Source organism: Macaca nemestrina, chromosome 15, assembly GCF_043159975.1.
Source record: "Macaca nemestrina isolate mMacNem1 chromosome 15, mMacNem.hap1, whole genome shotgun sequence".
NCBI lineage: Eukaryota > Metazoa > Chordata > Mammalia > Primates > Cercopithecidae > Macaca > Macaca nemestrina.
The window spans coordinates 105,896,737-105,911,299 of NC_092139.1; the positions used below are offsets into that span (position 1 = coordinate 105,896,737).

The 14,563-nt window shown below is 57.8% G+C and overlaps 1 protein-coding gene and 1 pseudogene across 7 annotated transcripts in view; both read right to left on the reverse strand.

The window, feature by feature from the left end:
* Positions 1–650: 650 nt before the first annotated feature.
* On the reverse strand, positions 651–2,528 carry LOC139358732 (uncharacterized; annotated as a pseudogene).
* Positions 651–14,563, reverse strand: part of LOC105464453 (transmembrane protein 184B) — a 55,738-nt gene continuing 41,825 nt past the window's right edge. For 3 of the 7 annotated variants that reach the window (XM_011712392.2, XM_011712394.2, XM_011712389.2), the window contains 6 exons: positions 11,662–11,752; positions 11,093–11,168; positions 7,798–7,889; positions 6,446–6,615; positions 5,804–5,998; positions 651–3,057 (listed from right to left, as the gene is read on the reverse strand). In XM_011712392.2, the coding sequence (XP_011710694.1) occupies positions 2,816–3,057; positions 5,804–5,998; positions 6,446–6,615; positions 7,798–7,889; positions 11,093–11,168; positions 11,662–11,752 (866 nt within the window). In that variant the 3' untranslated portion in view covers positions 651–2,815. Of the gene's footprint in view, positions 3,058–3,081; positions 4,004–4,136; positions 5,586–5,803; positions 5,999–6,445; positions 6,616–7,797; positions 7,890–11,092; positions 11,169–11,661; positions 11,753–14,563 lie in introns of those variants that run through there. The other 4 variants (XM_071080584.1, XM_071080585.1, XM_011712390.3 and 1 more) reach the window with 4 other exon arrangements.

A 14,563-nucleotide genomic window follows, 5' to 3' on the forward strand; every position in this document is an offset into this window, starting at 1 on the left:
CTTTTCAGGTTGGGGCTCGGTGCTTTCCCTGCCAAGACCATGACCCTGAAATACTGAGTTCAGTCCTGCGGGAAGGGCAGCAGGAAGCTGCGGGAGGACGCAGGACCCGCCTCGGGAGGCTGGCGGGAATTCCCCCACCCACGCTGCATTCCTGAGTGCTCCCGTCAGCAGCAAGCCAGGCCCTGAGAAGGCATGCAGTACCAGAGAGGCCAGGCACTGTGCCCACGGCCAGAGGCCCCCTGCCCCAGGGTCCCTGGCCCTGAGGGTCCCAGGGTGGAGGATGGGCCCAGAGATGCAGGAAGCTTGTCTGGAAAGGGGATCCCAGGAAATCCTGGGAGAAGCCTGCAGGAGCGGGGCTGCCAACATGTGGGCCCCATCGACCTGGTTGACCAAACAGGGAAGGAGCATTGACCACCTGCAGCCCGGCTGTCTGTCCTGGGGTGGGAGCTTCCTGGGGGCTGGGGAGACCCTTTGTCCGAGGGAGGCCTGGGCCTTGACCTTGGTCCCGGTCAATCTGAACCCCCATCACTTAAAGGTTACACACAGGAAGGAGAGGGTTTCCTAAGCCGCCCCTGCCCACAGCCACTACACCCACTCCAAACCCAACACAGCGGGCAGGGAGGAGGAAGGAAAAACCTCACCCACATGCAGAGATTTCAATACAATCTATATTATCTCATATATATATTCTTCCTCACTTTATTTGCTCACTTCTGTCACGCATTTAAAATGTCACAGAGACCAAAATAGAGTGGCTTTCTGGTGGAACTCATGGCAGTCATACAACAAGATACAAAACTAGGAGACTCTGTCTTCTCATACATCATACAATTAATTTTTCAAGTATTCCTTATGTACAAAGAGCTACTATATCTGGAAAGAAAATTTAAAAAAAAAAAAAGACAAGGTAGGTTATGCATTCTAAGGAGGAGGAGGGGATGGAGCGGTTGGGCACGTGTTCCCATTCCCATGACCCCAGGGACCGCTGATTCCCTACCACTGAGCTCCCCCCACCCCCACCCTCCACGCAAACAGCAACGCTGGGGCAGGTGATGACCAAGGGGGTGGGAGTCAGCAGCACACTTTGGCCTGGAGGGAGAAGGGAAGCTACGTCGGAGACAGCTTGGTGAAAGCAGACGGCAGGGGCAGGGCCAGGGCTGGTCCTCAGCCTGTGTCTGCACCCACCTTCCCGGGTCAGGCCCCCCAAGACGGAGGGGGAGAGCTGGCCTCTGGCACCCACATGCAGGCCTCTGCCACAAGGGAAGGAAGGAGGCCAGGAAGACAGCCAGGCCCCGACTCTCCTCACAGGTGGCAGGGAGGGAACCTGTTCATTCCAGGAAGGACCAAAAGAATCCCCAGTGAACACCGGCAGGGTCCCTCTCCCTTACCCTACCAGCTTCTTGAGGCCACTGCAGCCCAAACCCAGGGATAATCTGGGTTTTAGATGCCAGGACACTTTGCCTGTAGGGACATGTGTTGTGACACCAGGCTCTTCCTAAGTCAGGAGCTGGTATAAGCCCAGCCTGCTGGGGGCTCCGGCTCCGGAGGCCCCAGGTCTAGAGGTGTGGAGGGGGAGAGGAGGGGCTTGGTGGTCCTGAACACTCCTGAGGCCTGTCTGAGGGCTCTGGGCCCAGCACTGCAGGATCCTGTGAGCGCCAGCAGCTGAACGAAGAGCCCCAGGGAGCATGTGGGACAGACAGGGAGCCAGAGAGGGGCGCTTTCATATGTGACTAAGGCACAGAAGAGATGGGCCAGGGGCCGGATGCGGCAGAACACCTTGCCCTGTGTAGATGGGGGCCCCGAGAGGAGTCTGGGACCATTCCCCCACCTCTCAGCTCCCCACCGTGTGGCCACCCCTCCCAGCCTCCCTGCCAGACTGCCTTCCCCTGGAAGCTGGTCTGAAACATGGAGACTCAGACCTTTCCCCTGAAATGGGAGGGAGAAGCCCCAGAGAGAGAGAGGACCCAGCATCAGCCTGGGAGGGAGGGCTGGGAGCCCCTGAACCCTGGAGCAGCCAGGAAGCAAGGGCTCTGCCCAAAGCTATCGAGGAAGGACCCAGGTGAGCCGGCAGTGCGGGCTGTGGGCTGTCCTTGGTAGGCCAGGGGGAAGGGGCATGAGGCAGGCAGAGGTGTGGCCATGACGGGCGGGGACACCCAGGGGCCAGAAGCCCCTGCTTCAACAGAAGTGGTGCCCAGAGGCCCCTGAATGCCCTTTCTGGGTGGGGCCTGTGACTCCTGGTGTCTGGCTCTGATCCTTGCAGCATGCCAGGGAGGTCAGGAGGGGAGGACCACAGAGTGCCCACATCCCCGCTCCTGCCCAGGGTGAGGTGAATCTAGCACTGGACAAAGGTGGACAGGGGAGGGATGCAGGCGGGAAGAGCCCAGGTCAGACAGGGTATTGCACGGTGTGTGTGGGGGCCACGGCTTGCCGACCTCAGCCTGAGAGTCTCGCGGGGAGAAGGGGCTAGAAGGCTGCAGCCGCTGGTCCACACACAAGCATTGGGGCCTGGGCGCGGCTGGTCCCAGCATGCCCCCAGCACAGGATGGGCAGCAGGGGCATGAGCCTTACTCCCAGTGTCCTCTGCCCTCGCCCGGGCAGTGCAGGCTGGGCCGTGTATAAATATTCCTGAAGGCCCATGGGCGAGCCTGGCTGTCCCCGTGTCCTCTGGAAGTGACATGTGAGTGTTTCTGGTCCAATAAATAAATGGTGGCGTGAGTGCTGTGCCAGCTGCCTCCTGGCCTGGTGGTGTGGCTGGAGGTGGGGCACAGCCTGACCATGGCTACGGCACCAGCACTTCTGCCACCACAGCCCGCACCTAGAACTCATCATCAGAGCTGAGCAGGAGAGTCTTCTCGTTGTCGCGGGCGCCACTGAGGCTGTGGGAGCGGGAGAGGCCATGGGCGCCACCACGCCAGGCGGGCCCAGGCTCCAGGGTGGAGTGCTGCGTGTACTGCTGGTAGGCGGGTGAGAAGTTGTGGATGGCGTCCTGCACGATGTCGTGCGGGCTCATGGTCTCCTTGAGGCTGCTGGAGATGCTCTTCATGGGGGCGCAGCGGCCTGCCGGGCAGGGGGCAGGAGGGGCGGGTGAGGAGGCTGCTCAGCCCCTGCCTGTGATCCTGGGACAGACCCCCCCTAGCCCAAAGCTGTGCCCTTCCACCACCCCTTCTGGGACAGAGAATCGGGTCCAGGATATGAAAAGGGGCAGGAAAAAATGGACTCCTTTGGCTGAGGAGCCCCAAGGGGAGGCTCAACTGTGAAGAGGAGCAGATGTAACCCCCCACTGGAGCCAGGCCGGCTGGGGGAGGGACCGAGGCTAGAGACTGGCGAGCTATGGGCAGTGAGCCTGGAATGCCCCAGAGAGGCCAGGGCAGGCTCAACCAACTGAAGTCGGGGCATGTGGGGCCAGAGGGCCTGGAAGCCGGGGTGCTCTGTTCCACAGGCACCAGACGCGTCCCCCACCACCTGGGGAAGTGCTGTGCTCCCTCCACGCTGAAGAGTGGGCCAGGGGCTGGCCCCATCAGGACTAGGCTGGCCTGCACCCCCAGGGCAGCAGATGCGACTCACTGGCTCCCTCTAAGAGGGCTTCCTCCTCATCTCCTCTAATCAATCGTCCCGTCCTCACGGGCTCAGAGGGGAAAAGCAGCCCAGGAAACAAAACCTGGATGTAAGGGGCAAGCCTAACTCCAGAACCCAGGATTCCTGACTCAGCTTGTGAACTCTTGGAAACATCGTGAAATGCCCCGATATCCCATGAAGAGCACGGTGACCCCAGATGAGGGCGGGGCATATTCCAGAACGAGAGACCAGGACGGAAGCAGGCAAGCTCTACAGAGGGTGGCCCTTGGCAGGTGCTCTGGGCATTCCCACCCAGGGGTGCCAGTGGGGAGATGAGAACACAGAGGAGCTACAGAGAGAGGCATGCCAGTGACAGTGACCAGAACTGACGTGCAGGACAGACATGCAGACCAAGAGCGGGACCTACCGTAAGGGCCGTATGTTGGCACTGCCCACGGCCAAACCCCGGGCAAAAGCAGGGCAAGGGGGGTGGGGAGAGAAGCCGAAGAAATAGAGAAGACAAGAGACAGCTGAGTGAACAATGTGTGCCCACCACCGAGGCCCACCAGCATGACATACCACACACCCCGCCCCCGCCCCTCTAGGCCCCCACAGGGCACCCAGGAAGCTCCAGGTGCCTCCTGGGGCTTGGCAGGGGGGATATCCACCTAGGGATGACTCCTCCCCTGGTGTTCACGCCAACAGGAAACATCCGCCTGGCGGCTGAGTTCCGCCTCCACGTCTAGGTCAGGACGTCCCATCCCCACTTCTTCCCAGGCTAGCCTGGGGCCACATCTGCACCTCATATTTTACAAACCTCACAACACTTCCCAGACCAGGACATGGAGGCTCGGAGGGAGGGGTTACGATCGCACAGCTGAGCCAGCTCTGCACCCAAGCCTATCCTGAGGGCTAAGGGTCTGCGCCTGGGTTAGAGGGTAGCAAGGGGCTCAGGACCAGTGCGGAGGCAGAGAAGGGCAAGCGGCTTCCCCGGCCGGGTGCGGGTATGTCTAGGAGCGGTGTGTGGAGGGACAGCTCAGGCTGGGCGGCAGAGACCCAATGGGGCAGGAATGGTTCTTTGCCGTGCCCCCCTTGCCCCTTGGGGTGGCCCCAGGCCCCAGGCCCCAGGACGATGTTCCTACGGGCACAGGGTACGCCAGACCAGGTCTAAGGGACATTGCCCTCAATGCTGGGTGGGTGTTTGCTAGGTCCTTCCAACTGGGCCATCAGCTGGCAAGCCCTGGCCTTTGTGCGCCTGCTCTTTGGGCCACAGAGTAGGTCTTCCCCGACCAGGGAAGGCACAGAGGAAGGCGGGTGGGAAGGAAGGGGAGCCCCGCTGCAGGCAGACATTTCTACACTCACACCACCCACCACGAGCCTGTGTGGGCCTGCAGGTAGGCCCTGCGAAGTGGGTTTCTTGCCTCCAGCCACTTGGGCAGACAGCTGGCAGCAGCCAGGCTCCTGGGTAGATGTGTCAGAGAAGGAGGCTCCCCTCTCCCCAGTTCCTCCTGCCCCTTCACTGGCTCAGTCATTCTCAGGCCTTCCCAGCCTCCTCTTCCCCATCCTCCAAGGACAAGCCCCTTTGCCCAGTGGCCAGAGGCAGTCCTTCCGGCCCACTGGAGCGTCTGGGCAGCAGCACATTCACACCACCCTGGGAGTGCTTAAAGCACAGAACTCTCAGAGCACACAGCCTGCCAGCCCAGACCCATTACAGCGGCATCTCCGAGGGTGGGGCTGGTATCAGCCCTTTCAAAAGCTCTCCGGGGCATTTTCCAGTACAACTGGGGCCACTTACCACCGTTCTAGCAAGAAGGAAGATTCGCAGGTGTAAAAGAAAGCTGTTAAAACCTATTACCATCCGAGTCTGTTTCTCAGAAATATTCTTTTTTTAAAACATAGTATATGAGATGAGGGAATGAATTACAGGACAAAATGGTAACCACAGTGTTGGGTGTCAGAAGCCCGAGGGAATTTGTCTATTCATTACAGTCTCTGTCTGTATCATCCCTGGGTCTCCACACTTGGACCTGCTGCAAGAGACAGGTGGCCTGAGCTTCCAGGACCGAATCCATAGTGCTGGTGGCACCTGCTCTTCCCCGACCTCTGTGGCCCCATTTCTGCACATAGAGTCGGGATCCCATGTCCTGACCCAGCCGCACCTGTAGGATGCTGGGAGGTGGGAGGGCCCTGGGATGTTTGGGGCTCCCTGTTTCTCCCAGTGGGGGTCACCTAGGACCCTGGCTCATACCTTGTGCGTCCAGTCTCTTGTCAGCATAGACCTTGTAGGTGAAGGCGTGCCGCAGGGCCAGGGCTGCAAAGAACATCTCCACACAGATGATGAAGTCCTGGTAGCCAGCAGCCACAGTGCCCTCACCCACCGACACGCGGGCCGAATGGATTTTGGGGATGGCCCCACACTTCTCCAGGATGGCCAGGAGCATGCCTGGATGAGGAGGCATGGGTGTCTGGACCCAGACTGGTCCCCTTCCTGGTCCCCCATCTTCCACAATGCCCCACTCAGCTACCCACACACCCCAGTAAGGATGTAAGCAGGGCCACAGCTGCTCCTGTAGGGCAGGAGTAGCGACACAAGGCCACAGCCTTCGGAAACCCTGCTCTCCCAGCTCTTTGCCAGCCACCAAAACTGAGATGTCAGCGATTTCACAGGGTCTCCTAGGCCCTCCCATCCATGTAGCGGCCCCGACAAATCTCCCCCATCCCCTGGGAAAGGCCCCTGAGGGCTCAGATTTCACCCCCAGCAAGTGCCCAGTGGGCTGAGGCCCCTCTGAACAGGCCCCGCGGGCACCAGGGACCATAAGCAGAAGGGGCAGCAGGAAGCACAGAGGACAGGGCAGCATGGGCAGCCTCGAGGCGCTGGGAGGGGGCTCACCTTGCCAGAAGGAGAGAAAGATGACAGACTTGACCATGAAGAACTTGAGGACGGGGCTGTAGGGACTGAGCAGCTCCCGGGTGGCAAAGTAGAAGAGGAAGAGGGCGTAGAGGGCCAGGCTGACGGAGATGTTGTAGATGATGGTCACGTAGAGGTAGCCGCTTGTGACGCTGCAGGACGGGGAGCATTTTCTGGCTGGGACAGACCCTTGGAGGGAAGGGGCTCTCCTCGACTGCACCACACACAGTCCCCATGGCTCTTAGCCCCACATGTCCAGCAGAGCTCAAAGAGCCACTGAAGGGGACAGAGGGGGTGATCAAAGCAACAGACAGGGGTGGGAGTGTACGGGGTGCGTCTGCAGGCCAGACCAGCTCTGCTGCCTCTGCGTGACTCATGGATTTGTCTACGCCCTGGTGCCCACACTCCTAACACTGGACACCAGTGTGGAAGCCAGGGCTGAGCTGGAGGCCATAGCCTGACAGGCAGATAACAGGCGTCAAAGTGGGTGACGCTGCTTAGCTCTGCTGCCTTTTCACTTGGTCGGCTGCATCCCCCTGACCTCCCTTTGCTCACCTGCCCTGGTAGGGCTGTTGTGCAGTTTACAGACAGTGTGTGCCAAGTGCTTCAAAGCACAGGGCTAGACACATGGTCACTTTTTTTTTTTTTTGAGAGACGGAGTTTTGTTCTTGTCACCCAAGCTGGAGTGCAATGGCGTGATCTCGGCTCACCACAACCTCTGTCTCTTGGGTTCTAGCGATTCTCCTGCCTCAGCCTCCCGAGTAGCTGGGATTACAGGCACCCCGTCACCATGCCCGGTTAATTTTTTGTATTTTTAGTAGAGACGGGGTTTCACCATGTTGGCCAGGCTGGTCTTGAACTCCTGACCTCAGGTGATCCACCAGCATTGGCCTCCCAAAGTGCTGGGATTACAGGCGTGAGGCACCGTGCCCAGCCACATGGTCATTTTCACTAAGCCCAGAATGAAATGCGTGTGGTCAATTTACGCAGCAGGGGCTTATGTACCTGTGGACTTGAGCCGACCTCTTGGGGCTCTGACCCTCTCGCTCCCTGCCTCAGCAGTGGTCACTGTCCCTTTGTGGCCCATCCCTTCGCGGTACCACTCTGCAGCCTGGACGTGAATGTGACTGCTGCCAATGGTTCACTCCTGGGCCGGCAGCGGGGCCAACTGCAAGGGTGTCCACTGCTGGGCTCGGACTTCAGGGGGGCGTGAGCACCAGGCACCCAGGAAGGTCACGGCTGTGCAGCCACTCTGGCCGCCCCCTTCCCTCAGCCAAGGCACCAGCCTGTGCCAACACTCCTCCCACACAGCCCGGGGAGCACCCGCTGCTTACTCAAAGTCCCCATCCCGGTACTTGCCGAAGGCCTGGAGGACCACAGTGCTGACCGCCATAAGTGGCTTCACCACACAGAACTGCAGGGTGGCCTGTCGGGGGGAAAAGGAGGTTGAGTGTGGAGGAGGAACGCAGAAGGCATGAAGCAAGCTCTGCTTCTGGCAGCCAGAACTGTGCCGGATGGAGGGACAGAGAGGATGAAGGGGACGGAGAGGACGGAGGGGACGGAGGGACGGAGGGGTTGGAGGGACGAAGGGATGGAGGGGATGGAAGGATGGAAGGAGAGAGGAGATGGGGGGGATGGGGGGATGGCTCTGTGTCCTGCTCCCAGGGGACTGCTGTCTGCATGGGGCAGAGGGCAGAACATGTAGGAGATGCAGCCCACGCAATGCCGTGTGTGAGATGAGCATGTGGAGGAAGGAAGGAACAGCGTGGCAGGGTATGATGGAGGCGGGGGACAGGAGATGCACACAAGGAAGCTTCTCGAGCCAGGACCATCAGGAGGGTGCTGGAGACGAAAGGTTCGACAGGCAGAGGGGGCAGCTTGCACCAAGGCCCCGAGGTAGAGGGTGGACAAGTGCAAGGGGCTGCGCACTGGAGAGATGGCCGAGGAAATGGACAGGGCCAGGTCCTAGAGACCTTGGTGCCTGGAGCAAGGCTGGGGCCCCGCTCAAGGAACCAGCCACCGCGTAGCCGGCACAGGTGAGGGCCTCCTCCCATCCTCCAGGTCCACCCCCTGTCCGGTTCCTGGCCCCACTCTCTGGATCTGGGTCCAGGGTTTCTGGTGAGCACAGGTCACTCTGGGGATGGAGGTGACTCAGGAAATGTAGCCCCAGAGCACGTGGGCTCCACAGTCTCGAAATCTGAGTTTGAACTCTGGGGACAGCTTGGGCAGTCACTTGGCCTCTGAGCACAGACTCCCTGGTGAAAAGGATGTAGTCACTCCCCACACCACAGGGCCACTGCTGCGGGGTGGCACAGCCAGGAAGTGCAGTGTCTTCTCGGGAGTGTCCCGCCTCTGTGCATGCACTAACGGCGCCTGCTAGTTGGCTGAGCCACGGAAAGAATTCCTCAGCCAGGTTTTCCCGATTCCCTACGGGAGGACCCGTGGTGCCCATAACATCACTAGTATCACCATTATCTTGAAAGCAAATAAATCTAAGCCCTAAGGCCCCTCCTGAAGAGCTGGGGGGTGGTTAAATCCAATCCAAAAGGCTCAGCTAGTGTAGCTGAAAAAAGGACGAGGAGCCTGGAGCGGGAACAGTGATCTGTGGAAACTGCAGCTTCTGCCCCAACCAGGGATCTGAGCCAGGCTTGCAGGGGAGCCCCAGGCAGCCCGCACCATGGGGCTGCCATTCGGAGAGGCGTGTGTGATGGGGCAGACGTGTAGTCCCACTCTCAGAAAGCCCCAAAGAACGTCCCTGGCCCTGTCATCCCGCCTAGAAGAAGTGGGACTGGCACCTTCTGGGGAAAAGGGAAGAGCGGCAGTTTGCGTGAGTTCTAGTTATGAGCCTGGGAAAAGGGAAGAGCGGCAGTATGAGTGAATTCTAGTTATGAGCCTGGCAGCAGGCTGGTGCTTCCCTGGGTCAGTTCACCTAGTACTCATGACAGCCCCCTGATGTGGGTGCTATCATTATCCTCATGGTACAGATGAGGAAACTGAGGCACAGAGAAGCTGAAGCAGCAGAAGCAGAGCCCAGGCGAGTAGGCCCCAGAATCATCACCTCACCATACCCTGGACCAGTCAGCAGTTCCCAGGCTGGGCTGGACATCAGAACCCCCCGGGGAGTTTTAGACACGTGCCAGGTTCCAGGGCTCCATTCCAGAGCTTCTCCTGCGGGCTAGGGCAGTGAGTGGTGATCGGGAATCTCTGCTTTAAGTAGGGAATCTCTCCAGAAGATGTGGATATTGAGCGCTGGCCCTGAGGAGTCAAAGGCCTGTCTCTGTGCCCCAGGACAAAGCTGTGGGGTGTGCTCTCTCGCCTTCGTAAAGAAACGAAGAGGCCTCTTTTGTTCTCTGACTTCTTGTATCTCTCCCTGCCACCGTCAGGAACAAGAGCAGAACATCTGAGCCCACAGGGCTGGGGAATCATTTCGAACAAGGCCACCCTAGCTAACAATCATGAAATCAAAACTTTGTAGACAATATAATCGTCAAACAAGGCGGTGAGTCACAGCTGGCCGGAACCTGGGTGGCTGCACCAACTGGTAAACAATGGCTCTCAATGCCCCACCCTGAACCCAGGATAGTTTTAACTCTTTCCCTGCAGGTCCGGTGGTGAGATTCTGAATTTAGGAACATGCTAAGGAAGGAAGGTCTGGAAGCAGAACTGGAGACTTGGCATGGCCAGGCAGAGGCTTTGTGGGTGTGCCCGCCTTGTGGCCTGGGCCCTGCACAGAAGGGAGCAGCAGGCCCTGCCCTCCCTGCCCAAGCCACAGTGACTTGGCTGTGGGTTTCGTATCCTTTCGTGACTACTCTTGATGAAGCTGGAGAGGCTGACATGACAGAGCCCCTACAGAGCCCCAGAGGAGACGAGGTCATGAAGACTGGGCGTGATCCCCTCCGACTCTGCCTCCCTGAACAGGAGGCCGTGGGCTCCGCCACACCGGGCTGAAAGCTCTACATCCATGACCTCATCTGATCCTCACAACCATCTCTCGAGAGGAGTATCATTACACTCATTTTACAGTGGAGGAAACTAAAGCTCAGAGAGGGTGAGCCAATTATCCAAGGTCACACAGTCAGAAGAAAAGCTGGAAATCAGGCTCGGATGGTCAGACACCCAGGCCCACACACTGAGTGACCCCACCACACTGCCTCCGCCCAGGTTACTCTAGACCACACGGAGGTCAGCCCAGGAAGCTAGAGCGGCTGGACTGCCAACCAGGAAATGCAGGGAGAGATGGCACAGGCCTGTTCTAGCGTGTGTCTTTAATGCCAAAACCCTCCTGCCCCCTAGCTGTAGCTGATGAGAAGTTTTCAAATGGAGGTTCTAGAATCCCCATGCACCACTTCTGATTCTCACACACACCAAGACTTGGTCACACGAGCAAGAGTCTGGGCTCAGCTCTTGCCCACAATGCAGCAGACACTCCCAGGATGCCGGTCGCTGCCCCTCTAAGCACACCCTGCTAATGTGGTGCCCGCCTAACAGCTTCGGGGGCTGGGTGCTGGGGGTCTGAGGGGCCTCATAGGAAAGGGAACCTCTTCAGGTGGGGCCCAGGGCAGCCCAGGGCAGGGTTTCCCAGTCCCCACCCTGCTCCTCCTGACCTAGGCAGCTGCTGGGGGCACACACCTGTTTGCAGAACCGCAGAAACCCGATGGAGTAAGTCTTTCCCCAGAGGCAGCAGGTGCCATACACACAGCTGGACCTGGAGGAGACAAGCATGGGAGGCAGCAGCGGTGAGTGAAGAGCCAGGACTTAGGAACGGTGGGGTGGGGAAGGCCGCCCTCCCATCCACCCAGAGGAGCTGGGGCACACATCCCGGGCAGACTTTGAACCCGAGGCCAAGCACAGGGAGAGGTATGGCAGGGCATCTGCATGTGCCATAGGCGGAGGGACACAGGGCTGCACTGGCCCTGGGGTGACAAACCAACTTGGAAAGCTCTGAATGTAAAAACTGCAGGAGGCAGAAACAGACAGGAAAGCACTAAGACTGAGACAGGAAGAGAGAGAGAGAGAATGAGCCGCAGAGGCCCTCCTAAACGCCAAGAAGAATGAATGGCTCAGGAAATGTGGCGAGGCACAGCAGGTCAAGGTCACAGGCAGAGATGGTCTGTGTCCAGCTGGTGCCAGGACAGCTCCAGGTACACAAGGCCCAGGAAACGGGGTGGTGTAGGGCTTCAGGAAGACTCCATACTCACTCAATGGGTTTTCCTCTGATCTCCGACATGATGGAACTTTCTCCTCCTAGGTACTCATAGCACAGGCTCAGGAAATTATAGATGACCAAGGCTGCGAAAACAGTGTCCAGGGGAAACCAGTCAAATCAGCAGAATGGGTCCACAGATGCTGGGATTCTAAATGGCAATGGAGGTGAAAGAGCCACAGCCATGCGTGGCAACAGGGAGGAGCCTGGGGGACATAAGGTTGTGCAAAAGGAGCCTGTCAAGAACGCACACAGCTGACCTTCCGCTCCTAAGTTCAAATCCCAGCACACCTAAATTATCTTACCCAGGGATGCACCCCTACACTGGCGTAATACTACAAAGGGAAGCAAGGAAGGGACTGCCGTGAGTTCAGGGTTATGTGGGGAGGCCGGAGAAGGCTGAGATAAGGGTGGGCACTCAGGAGGTTTGGGAGGGCTGGCAGTGTCGACCCTGGGGGAAGCGGTATTGGCTTTATTAGTTTTTCCAGGCGCAGTGGCACGTGCCTGTGGTCCCAGCTACTGCTGAGGCAGGAGGACGGCTTGAGTCTGGGCGTTCTGGGCTATAGTGTGCTATGTCGATCTGGTGTCTGCACCGAGACTGGTAGTAGTATGGTGATCTCCTGGGAGTGGGGGATCACCAAGTTGCCTAAGGAGGGGTGAACCAGCCCAGGCTGGAAACAAAGCAAGTGCAACTCCAGAGTGGGATCGCACCTCTGAATGGCCACTGCACTCCAGCCTGGGCAACATAGTGAGACCTCATCTCTAATGTATTTATAAGTAAATATTTGTCTTACATACTTGTGTGTTATAGATCACAATTTTATAAGATAACCACAAAACAGTCTTTATGAAAATCTTGGGAGAAATTGCAAGCAGGAATGAGAGCGCAGAACCTTCATCCAGTCAACAACCTGTAGCGGTATCCGGAATACACACAGCACTATGAGCTACGACAAAGCACACAAGCAGCACAGAACACAGTGCAGAAACCTCGGCAAGCTTAGGCTGCTCATTCTAAATTGGGACTCGGCTCAACATCTCCACAAAGACCCAAAATTTGCCACAGGGAGTGATGGCACAGCACGTCTGCTGTAAATGTGGATGCTATAAATACAGCAACACGCTGTAACGGGTCTCCTGGTCAGCGGGTTTCTGCTGGGTCAGCAAAATGAAGGCTGCTGCCTACAGGGTGCTAGAGGCAAATGGATATACCAGGATGGAGGAGAGCATGGAGAAGAGGAAGAGGGGTGCAGCAGAGGGTACCCAAAAGGAACGAACGCAAGAGGAAGAGCCAGAGCGAGGACATGGGAATGAGGATGGGCATCCAGCAAAGGCACAAAGCCAAGGGGAGGGGCAGAACAGGGTGAGGGGAACAGGTCGAGGGAGCCACAGTGGCCCTGCAGCCAGAGGGCTCCTTCTCATCCCATCCCGCCAGCCCCTGCAGCATAAAGTCCTTTAAGGCTCCCTGGTGCTGCCCAGCTTGGCACTTGGTCTTTCAATGGGTGACCTGGTCCCTGCCCATGCTCCCGCCACTCCCAAGCAGCACTAATGCTGCGCTTCTCCCCAGAGCAGGTTCTCTACCCTTCGGTGCTTCTGCACTCCCAGATCCCAGAGGCTCCAGAGCCCTTCCCGCTGTGCTCTCAGGATCCATTAACCCCCGCTGGACAGCACCCAGTGTGACAAGTCCCCGGTGACCATCGTGGAATTGAGTGCCCTCCTACCCATGGAACCTGATTTGCAGACACTTCCCAGTGCTTCCCACCCTGTGTCATAATGACTGTCTCCTCCTCTCCTTCCTCAGGACACAGGCGCCACTGGTGGCACACACGGGGCACACCACAACTGTTTCACTGACTGAACTGGGGCGTGGAAAGCCCTGGTGATGCTTTTTAGGCAAAGTTGGCCTTCAGCAATTTGGAAAGGAACATATTTGCGGCATTTTACGCGACTCACGGTTGCCCTAACCCATTAAGCGCTCCCATCTCCAGGTGACATCCACATATAATATCCATGAAGAAACAGATGGTTATTTTACACTAGTGTGTTTTAGTAGTAATTATTTGCACAGCCATGTAAGTAGAATACAGATAAAACCATGACTGAAGCTCCTCCCTATATGTCTTGTCTGTCCCCCAGCGCTGACTACGCCTTGTTGTGACTGTCCCTTTGCCCTTCACATACATACAGCAGAGGTATGCGATGTGTGTGAGCCTCTTTGGGTTCAGTTTCCTCATCTATCAAAGGGGATCACAGGAGCACCAACTTGGCAGGTGGCTGTGAAGCGTGAGCATCAAAGTGCTCAGAAGTGTGTCCGGGGCGCGCTGTGCTGGGTGTTGGCTGTCACGACCATTACTGTCTATGTGCTGCCTGCAGGGCCAGGAGCCCCTGGACAGGGCTGAGGGCCGTGTGTACTGCCTGCCTGTGCTGGAGGCAGCTCAGGATGTCTCAGGACAGACGAGTCTCCACCAATCTCCAGATGACTCTTCACTAGCAAGAACTACGGAGCGAAGGGAAAGGGGTGGGCATTAAGCCAAATGTGGTATCAACCTGTCAGTAACCTCTGTTCAAAACCTCACAAGGCCAAGCACAATGACAGTGTCCATTCTAAGCCAGGTCCAGCTATATCATGACAGTTGTATTTTCTTTTTTGTTTGTCTGGGTTTTGTTTTTTATTTTTTTGAGACAGAGTCTCGCTCTGTTGCCCAGGCTGGAGTGCAGTGGCGCGACCTTGGCTCACCGCAACCTCCACCTCCAGGGTTCAAGCGATTCTCCTGCCTCAGCCTCCCAAGTAACTGGGATTACAGGCATGCGCCACCACACGCAGCTAATTTTGTATTTTTAGTAGAGACAGGGTTTCACCATGTTGGCCAGGGTGGTCTCGAACTTCCGACCTCAGG